The sequence below is a fragment of the Agrilus planipennis genome, unplaced genomic scaffold (assembly GCF_000699045.2).
Source record: "Agrilus planipennis isolate EAB-ADULT unplaced genomic scaffold, Apla_2.0 scaffold19, whole genome shotgun sequence".
NCBI lineage: Eukaryota > Metazoa > Arthropoda > Insecta > Coleoptera > Buprestidae > Agrilus > Agrilus planipennis.
The window spans coordinates 1,202,724-1,213,590 of record NW_020438954.1 but is presented as its reverse complement, the minus strand read 5'-3'; the positions used below and the strand labels follow the sequence as shown (position 1 = coordinate 1,213,590).

At 29.8% G+C, this 10,867-nt stretch overlaps 1 protein-coding gene across 1 annotated transcript in view; it reads left to right on the top strand.

Moving 5' to 3' along the window:
* The window catches only part of LOC112904587, a 6,031-nt gene extending 4,548 nt beyond the window's left edge, over positions 1-1,483 (top strand). The window contains exons 2-4 of the mRNA XM_025974945.1: positions 491-614; positions 825-1,043; positions 1,099-1,483. Coding sequence (XP_025830730.1) covers positions 491-614; positions 825-1,043; positions 1,099-1,180 — 425 coding nt within the window. The 3' untranslated portion in view covers positions 1,181-1,483. The remainder of the gene's footprint in view (positions 1-490; positions 615-824; positions 1,044-1,098) is intronic.
* The last annotated feature ends 9,384 nt before the right edge of the window (positions 1,484-10,867 follow it).

The window sequence follows — 10,867 nt, the reverse complement described above, 5'->3', positions numbered from 1 at the left end:
AAGGAACAAACAGTGCTTAATTTTGTTGTTTTGTCTATTTGTTGCTTTTCTTTTCTGGAAACTTGTCGAGCTGTATCTTAAATTATTTAATAAAAATTCTTAATTTAGTTTGCATTGAACTTCCTTAATATACAATTTAAAACCAAAACACTTGTTCAATTTAACACATTGCAATAAATACTAATACAACGTGTTTAAAAAGGATATCGGGAAATTTAATACACCAGCGTTTGTGATTAACATAGAAAACTTTTATTTTTGTGACCATTAAGAAACTCTTGGTTCATAAATTAGTAATTTTGGAATTTCGGTACATTAATTAAGATTATATTACATCATTGTTTATGTATTGGGTAGCCAATAGAAGATAATTTTACTTATACAAACATGTATGTAAAAGTATGGTGTCTATTTTTAATTCGTTAATAAGTTAGTACAAGTTATTGCTCAGTTAACTACGGGAGACTTACAGTGTTTATTGTTTTATTAGATGTGAAGTTTTCTATTGAGACCAGTGAAAAGAAACCAAAAAAACGGATGAATGCTAGAATGCGCTTTGTTGTTGATGGTTTTGTCTACCATAACAATGTTATTGCTGGTACACCGCCTTTAAGGTAAATATATTAGTTTAATTATCTTACAATAAATATAACATTATTAATATTCATTATTACCAAATGATCAATTCAATATACAATCTGTACATATAAGGAACAACAGAAAAAAGAACAAAAGAAAGTTTTACTGTTATTGAGGCTATTTTCATACTGTTATCGACTTTAGTGGTTTATTGTGTGTATCTTCTTAATGTCGTAATATTTTAGATATTTGGGTTGTGCAGAGTTTAAACGGGCGGGATGCAGAGCCAGGGCAAGTATACCAGTTGGGGGTACTTTGGATCAATTGAAGGTAACGAAGCCTCATAATCACCCTCCCGATATTAATGCAGAAGAAAGATATGAATTCGTTAAAGAATTGAAAAGTGCAGTTCGTTCGATGCAAAACGCAACGCTTAAAAAGGTTTACGAAACCATTGCAGAAATGTAGGTGAAATTGAGTTATATTTTTGATAAATTTTATAGTTATACAAAATTCTAGATATCCAAGTGGTGCTGAAGAAATTCCATTTAAATCGATAAGCTCGTCGTTACACCGATGGCGTTGTAATCCCCATTTATAAAATATGGAAAACTTGTATCCATTCTTTTAGATATATTATTCACATAAGGACTGCTTTTTCGTATTATATTTATTTATCAAGTTATACTCATGTCTTGGAGTTTCTTTTTGGTTTGGATGTATTAAATCAATGTAAACTTACAGGAATTCCACGAATATGGTTTTCGTATTTTTTTTTTTTAATTTAGTTTTGTAAGTACCTGGTATTTATTGTTTATGTCCAAAATTATTTTTTGATAGGTAATTATATTAGATGTAGTGCTTTTTGAACTTATTATTAACTAATAAAGTTAATGTTTTCTTATTTATGAGATTTTTTTGTCCTATTATTCTTCTGTTGTAATTCTACTCTAAAATTATGTCGACTTGTTAAAACATCCAACATGTCAATTCAAAGACAAAAAGAGTTTATTTTTTATAAACCGCCGGTTGAAACAAAACTCTTTGTGCGTCTGTATTAATAGAAAGAAATGGAAACTAAAACATCTAATAGTTTAAGAAGATAGCGAAATTTGATATAAAAATGAACAGAATTACTCTTATGAGGTAATATTTATTTCTTGGCTGAACAAATGGATTTTTTTATTGGAACGTTATTAATCGTGAACACAAATGATTAAGTTGTATAAAAAAATGTTACAAGTGATGTGGTTGAATATTACAATCGTAACTGTTTTTTTGGTAGATGATTTAACCGATATACTAAGTGACGAAAGTTGCAGTTACATGCTGCCCTATCAAAAGAATCAATCACGAACGAAGTTTGTTTTTGGTGGATTTCTGTATCACAATAAATTGGTGGCTAGAAATATAAGGTAAATATGGAATGAATTTAATGTAAATTCAGATTTTGGAATAGAACATTGTAGTATGCTTTAATTTACCAATGTTAGATTTATTAAGTATTCATTTTGATAGTTTAGCTTTTGCTTTTTTTGATTCGTTAATAAGTTTTATGTTTTATAATTTTGAAGTAACAAGAAGCTGAAATATAACCCAAAATACTGATGCAAGAATAAAAATTTATTATTTTAGATATTTGGGCTGTTCGGAAGTTAAACGATTAGGTTGCAGAGCAAGAGCAATATTACCGTTAGATGCCGATGTTGATCGATTGAGAATAACAAAACCCCATAATCATCCCCCTGACCAAAATGCCCAAGACAAAGAAGAGTTTTTGGATCATTTAAGGAGAGCAGTCTTGACCATGCCAACTTCTCTGAAAGTTGTATATGATAATATAGCTTCAGTGTAAGTTAGATTGATTATTACTTTATAAAGGTCCTTTGTATAAATGTCAGTATTTATAACAATTTTAGGTATCCCGCAGTGGCGGCAGAACTGCCCTTTAAATCATTATATTCATCTATGCATAGATGGCGTAATAATCCTAAAAATATTTTAGATATTTAAGTTTGTAACCATTAAATAAAATAAATAAAACAAAGGAAATATACTTTATTTTATTTATGTCTCTTATTTTAATTCACCATTCCCGAAATATTTTTGCGGCTTATTGCGGTACTACATACATATATGTATTTAAAGTTTTATAAGCCAATTTGAAAGGAAGTAAGCAAAAGGCCAAGTTTTCTTTTCTTTTTACTAGATGAATCGTATCCGCACAGTCCTCGAAAAACGAGAAACAAAAGTGAGAAGTTCGTTGTGAACGGCTTCACCTATTACAACAGTGTAGTTCGTTTAAATCCACCCACAAGGTAAATGCTGAACGTTTATTTTTTAAAATAAAACATAATTCTAGCTAGCATCAGTTTTTCTGTTTCGAAGCCTTAAAGATATAAAATGAGAACGTAGGCTTTTGTAAGTTATCAGCAATCAAAATGTATTCAATAAACAATATGAAAGGGGTAGGATTTTCACGTATGTTATCTAAGTGCTGAATATTCGGGTTACATAGCTATGGTTCAGGATTGGTTCTTTTCCATCCAGACGTGGTTATCGATGGTGTGGTTGGCACCCTCGGGAAGCGTGACGAGGACGTAAAATTCTTTGGGGTTGTGCTGAGAATGATTTTTTCAACCACAGTTGCTGGCGAATTGACCAGAAGAAAAGAATCAATTCTGGACATCAAATTAGCTTTGTCTTATTGTAATGAAAACTAAGTTATTCGGAATTTAATTAAGCATTCATTTATCGAATTGAAAATTTATATTTGGTTGATTTTGTTAATTTATCTAGATACCTAATATGTTCTAAATATACAAGAAGCGGTTGTCGTGGAAGGGCGATCATGCCATTACACGGAACTACTGCCGATTTAAGAATAACTCAGTTGCACAATCATCCCCCGGATGATACAGCAGATGATAAAGATAAGTTTTTTCAAGAACTTAAACGCCTTGTCTTATGCTCACCTCCTGATTGTAACCACAAGGAATTGTATGATACAGTTATTTCCTTGTAAGTATTGGTATTTTACAATTTGCAATTAACTCATAAATCCTTCAAAGTTAAAAAGTATAAATGTTCTTTTTGTGATAACACTTTAATTTTCTTGGATTAAAATTCAGTTTTAATAATTCAAATTTAATTTTGCAAATAACAGACAACAGTTTAATGTAAGATTTTATTGTCGTATAAAGCGACGTTTCGACCATCAATTTGGTTCATATTCAGACATATGATAATTATTTAATCATAAAAAGAAAAAATAAAATGATATACTTGTTTTGATTGTATGACGTATGTGTTATTCTAGAAATTGTTAGTAATAAACAATTTTGAAGGAGTAAGCTTTAAGACAAGGTATTGATGGGTCTGTAATTTATATCTTAAGTAGTTATTAGTTTACTTTTGCCCTTAGGTATCCGAAGATGGTTAATCATATTACTTTTAAATCCATTCGGAGCACGATGAGAAGGTGGATAAGAGAAACTAATTCTGAGGTGAAATCGAAGAGATTTTAGATTATTAAATAATTCCTAAGTATATCTGTATTTTGTTAGTCTAGTAAATAATTTTTAAATGTATTAAACTGTCACCCAAGTGTGAGTGTTTTATTTCTTTCTTAAGTACGTTTATCTTAAAAATTACAATTACCTATAGAAAGTAGGTAATAGCACCTAGTTATAAGTTACTGTCTTGTCGTTAAAAAAAAACTGACATTTTGCTATTACTTTAAACAGATAACCCTGCTGCTTATACAATTAAAAGCAGAAAAGTGTATTGCATAAAAGACTCTTCAGAATCGGATTTCACCAAGGCAGGCGGAGGGCATTCGATTATAAAACGGAAACAAGATATGCCGAGATATATAGTGGATGGATTTGTGTTTCATGTGAATATTATGAAAGGAACTCCACCTATGACGTACGTAAAGAGATCCTTAGATTCATTTTTATATAATAAATCTTTTTGACTCTCAATTTTGTTTTGTTATACTCGAAACAAAAAAAAACGTTTATTTTATATTAAAATTTAATCATAACTATCGATAATTTATTTATTGTCTTCAAGAGAAGGAATTCTAAAAAATCTCCTTTTTCTTCTCTTGCAAAACAGAAATGTCTTCTCAGGAATAACAGAAAAGTGTCATGCTGTTATAATCTTTGAAGCCAGTTAATTTATTCTATATTTTAAAATATAACTTTAATCATCAAATGACATCATAATCATTATATCTGTCCAAAGACTGGTTATTTAGCTACCTCCACTCTAAACTGTTTACGATAAGTAAATAATCTGCTTCCCTTTTTGCTTTTTATGTATAATAACTAATATGTTTCTAATGAGCCTTTATATCTCAAAAAGTGTCCTACCATTCTCTATCTCTATCTTTCTCTCTGGAATTCCATTCGCCCTCAGTTCTCCTACCTTTACCTACCTCTAGCATACGTTTACATTATTATTAGGGCTTGATTAGTTAGTGATTATATAAAATGTTTTTTTTTTTATTGAAAAAAGAAAGCATTTAACCGGAAATTGGTTTTGATGATACATAAAACACTACAGCAATTAACTAGATGAAGGAAATATTAAGTTATTCTATTTGGATTTTTCTTTTTAAACTTCAGTTATTTGAGATGTTTGGAATACAAGCGTTTAGGATGTCATGCAAGAGCTATAATTCCTCATGAAGGAACAATTCAAGATATTAAAATCAACAGACCCCATAATCATCCACCGGATTTTGCTGCTGAAGAAAAAATAGTGTTTTTAAGAGAATTGAAAGAAGTCATGGTTAAAAATCCAGCAATTAGTGCTAGGGAAGTGTACACTACATTAAGTGAAATGTATGTATGTAATCAAATCTATAATATTTATGTATAATGGTGCATTCTGTAAAAACTAAAATGTGGGTACATTTCTTTTTAAGTCAACTTTATATTCTATTTTAGGTACCCAAATGCTGCTAGGGAAACCCCGTTCACCGTGATTAGACATAAATTAAACAGATGGCGTAGATCGGTTACATCAGATACACCGTAATTTTGTATTTTTTTAAACAGTAGTTGATAATAAAAGGATAATTCTACTGCTGGATTTTATTTGGTGTTTGTTGTATATGCAATCATAAATTTTAAGTTAATGTGAAATCTGTTTATTGATTTATTGTAATAAAAAGCAAAACGGTAGAGAACAGAAACTGTTAGTTTTATTGATAACTAGCTTATTCTCCGTGATGTGAAAAAAATGTAGCCTACATTATTAATGACAACCTCCCCTGCATGTTCATAAAGTTTCATCGAAGTTGGTTCAGTCATTTCAGAGATTACCCCATACAGACAGGCAAATATTTTTTAATGGATTTTAATAGCATACAAATAACTATAAAACATTTCAATTTTGTTTATATTATCTTATTTATGAAAGTAATTTAGAACCCAAATTAATGTTTAAAAATCAAGTAAAACTTCTGATTTTATTTAAAAGCTGATTCTAGTCTAGTCTATTAATTAAGCTTACTTAAAAAAAGTGTAATTTATTGCATCCTTATAAAGTTTTTTTTTATCATTTTTATTTTAAACAGTTTGGAATTGATTCTGTTCAATGCGTATTCTTATCGCCTGTTTATTCGTAGGAATGTTTCGGTTTATAATCCACGATGACGGAAATGAAGCCCTAGTATTGCACTACAATTTGTATACGTTTATTTCGGAAACTAAAGGCAAAAAAGTGTGGGGTTGTATTAACGCTAAATGTACGGCAAGATGCTACATACAAAATGGCCAAGTGGTTTCAAAAATTGGAATACATCAACATTCTACCCCTTATAAATACATTAACGATCAAGTGAAGAAGAAAAAGACATTCGTTAAGGCCATTATATGATTTTTTTTGTGAAGTTTAGCACTTCTAATATTATTTATGTTTATTAATTTTGTATGATTTATACCTAATTTAATAAATGTTCTAATTTTTTATGGTGTTTCTTAAATACTTTTAAATATAAAAAAACCAACACTTTTTCATTCATTTTAAAACTTATTTCTGGGTGGAAATATTACAAACTGAAGACATTTCATCCGTTATAAAGAACGTATACAACGGATATACTTAATATTTATCCACTCTTGTTAAAATTAGATAAGTTAATTGTAAGTTCACAAAAATAATTGTGAAACGATTGGGGATGATTGAGTGACATTATTTGCTGACAGCGTGGCTGAAGGCTGACTTATTTAAAAACTGCGACTTTGTTTACCGAGACAAGACTTCACAACAAATGATATGCGGCTGTCGTTTACTATACGATGAGGCAGAAGTAGAAACTTCTTCCTACATGGTTGCGGCAATTGAGATAAAATTGTTTCTTACTCAGCTGTTAAACAAAAATGTATGTGATGTTAATTTGGCAATGGCCACAAACTTGTTGTTGTAATATGTAAAAAACTTTTACATTAATTTTTATCGACTTATGATTATTGGAAGTGCTTACAATTGACTTTCCTTGTCGAAGTGGTCCTTATTATCACAGTTATTAGTCTTATTTATGTATGTCTAGGTGTTTCTTTTGTCAGTGTTATGTATCTGTTTTTGTGATTATTTTTGTTTAATCATATTCCTTATAATTAAACAGGAATGAGTATTTTTTTCTTTTAAATTCTCAAGAAGTGTGTTTATTTGTACAACATTTATGTAAGGACTATTAAAAATGATTAACTTATTAATTATAATTATTTTATTAATTAGGTATTAAATTTGGGAATGTTTATTGAACAATTAGGAATAAAGACCAAGCACATAATTACCTGTAGAAGTAAATATGTATGTTTATTTTCATTCAGGTCTCTTGTATTATCTTCATGGTATGAGAAAACCGAAACTGATCTTTTGTGGAGTCGATTTCAATTGTGAAAGGCACCAGAATAATCGTACATTTTGGAGATGCTCTTATTACCAGAAAACAAAATGCCGAACTAGATTGACGACCATCAACGGGACCAACTTTTTACAGGTCAACAGGGTCAATCATAATCATCGGTCCACTGTTAATTTTAGCGCGATAAAAAAGAAAACTATAACAGTAACACCCATATCTGATTACAATCCATTTAAATCGGTCTACTTTAAGAATGAGATTCCACATGACTTAGAATTTCCCAAATTTTAGGATACCCAAAAGGACAATGCATAAGCGTCGTACTCAAAATATTGAGGAAAAGAACAGTATCTATTTTGAAATGCTAAAAAAGAAACGTATATTTATTTTTTAATCATCAGAATATCCCCTTAAGTAAGAAAATTTCATGATTCAAATAGTACCATGCTATTATAATTTTTAATTNATATTTTCTATTTCTTAATCGCATTAGAAGAAACAAACTTACAAATGAGTTGATTAATATATTTGTTAACAAAAAAAAAATAAGTAATAATTCTGCCTAGTTAAACTTCTCATCATTTGAAGTTGAACACCTCAGTTGAATTATTCTATTTAAGATTTTAAGCTTGTTTTAAATGATGAGATTGAAATCAACATTTAGTATGAGAAACCTATTTTGATTTTATAAGGGAAATTCTGTATCTAATACATAAGTTACTTTAAACATCGGATTCTTTATTTTCTGGCGGATATGAAATACGTGTAGATGTGTAGTGATACTGTTTCATGTATGATTTTAAATAACTTTTGGAAGGTCTTTTAAGTAAATTGGTAAGTATGTGTGATACTTATACTTATATAACTTATATAAATTATTCATATGTTTTATGTTACATAATATAATTATTTTCAGGTTGTATGTTTGGAAATTAAGAATACATGTAGAAAAAGGACAAGAAAATTAAAAAAAAAGAAATTTTTTACCAAACTGTTTCGTTATTCTCAAAGGTTTAATTCATTTGATATTAAGTTTAGCAAACAATATTGTGCATTATATATTAATGCATAGACTATAAACTATGCGATTGGAACATTAATTTTGTTTTCTAAAACGTATTTTTAATATTTCCGCGTATTGATGTTAGATCGCGTGTTAATACGATCAAATGTGATGTTGTGCTTTATTACTGTGAATTAAAACGTATATACAACAGTGCCAGAAAGGGTAATATGGGATTTATAAAACCATCAATAAAATAATTCATGTGAAACTAGTTAATTATAATAGAAAGCAAAGTTTTGCAATATTTCAAAAAAGTTAACGAAACACATGTTAATGTTTATTAGTGTTGGTAAGTATTGATGTAATTATGCTGTACGATATGTACTGCAAATGTGGAAAATGCAGTTTTTATCATTTTAGAAAGCGTTGAGTGCAAGAAGCAAGTTGGGTTGCCTATATAAATCAAGTACAGATAATGTACATACATTAAAAACTGTTGATTTCAGTGCTGATTTTAATTTTTTTTTCTGCTTCATCAAAATGAATCCCTAAAGGAGACTACCAAGATTGGCTTATAAAGAAGAAATGAGCCAGAACGTGCACAATTGTGTGATTTAAACTAAGCTAGTGCCCAAGTTACATTCTCTACTGTTAGTGTATTCAAGGTTTTCGAACAGTTAGTGTATGTGCTCATGTCTCCTCAGTGATATTATGGTACCTTGACTGTGTTCGAAGTCTGTATCATATATACCAGTGCCATGTGCCATCTGACTTCCTGAGTCGTTATTTTTCAGACGGTCTGCTGCTTGTGGAGGTCGACGCAGCTCTACCTTTTGCATTCAATTCACACCACAATTAAGAATTTTCCTACATATTTAATGTTTCTTAAGAGCTCACATGATGATCTATCTAAAACCATCCGTGGTTTTAACATTGTAACTTACCTACAACCTGTTTCGATTAAAAAAGTCGTTAGTACATAAGTTCTCATTGATCTTTAGACCGTATTTTATCCAAGTTCCTATCATCGAACGTGCATAATAATCTGATTAAAGTGTAATTCAATCCACTTCAGGGTGGTACTTATCCACCTATAAACCACTCGATATACGGATCTTAGCTGTTCCCCTTTTATGTAGGCAGCGCAACACTGAAATTGTGATACATTTTTGAAAATTAATTACTGAATTCGAGTAATGTTTTAATAAATTTAAATTGCACAGTGCAATTGTTTTATTTAAGTATTTATAGTCTAATTTTTTAAAATGTATCGTTTATATACTCGTTCTTTACATTGATACAAAAATCACTTCTACAAAAAAAAAACAACGGTAGCTAGCTGTACTTATACCTAAGTTTCTTCCGATAGTAATATATTTATGTAATTAAATCGTAACTTAGTACCTTCCAGCAGTTTTTACCATATTCGGATCTACTATAAAAGTTTAAACTTTAATTGTTTCTATAGATAATTATGTGATAGTGACAGTGTGAAGTTCAATTTTTATTGATATCGCTACTTTTATTGATAGATGAAAAGTCTCACGAAAAAGCACTTTTCCGTAAACGTTGGTGTAAAGCAATAGAAGCTCATGGATTTACTTACCATCAGAACTCATCCAAGAATAATGGACAAATAAGGTAAGTTTATAGATGTATACTTTTGTTCTTATATACTTTTTTTTTTAATGCATGCACATCTAAAAAGGTAAATTATTGTTTTATATTAATGCATTAAAAGTAGAAAAAGATTATTACAAGCGAATAAAATGTATGTCGTGGGTAATTTTTTTTTTCACTACAAAATTTTAAGTCTAAAGATTTATTTCTAAATTCAATATAACTGATCGTTTCAAACAACCTTGATATGCTATTTTCTAGATATCTGGTTTGTTCTGAGTATAAACGATTGGTATGTCGTGCTCGAGCAATTTTGCCTGCTCATGGAAAAATTGAGGATCTTGTTGTGACTAGGATTCATAATCATCCGCCGAATAAATACAGTGTAGATGTCAGTAGAAGCCGTTTTGTTAATCTGTTAAAACGTCTGATTTGCTCGTCACCAGGAATGGCCCTTAGGGATATTTATATATCTGCCAAAGAATTGTGAGTTGGAAAATGTTTTAATTAGAAATTGATGGTTAAAGTTTTGAATCCTTAGAGACCCCGAGGGTTCTGAAGTATGCCCTTTTCATAAAATTGCTAACTCCATGAGGAGATGGAAAAATGTAAGCCTCAAAGGAGGAAGTAATCAAGAAAGTGTTGCTTTTGATAAAGAAAGTGCGACTAAAGTAGAAGTAAGCCAATAAAATGGATTTATTAATTGTTAATTAAATCGATAAGTTTCCCCGCTGCTTTGTTCATAATTGATCTATATATTTTATTGGCTTACTTCTACT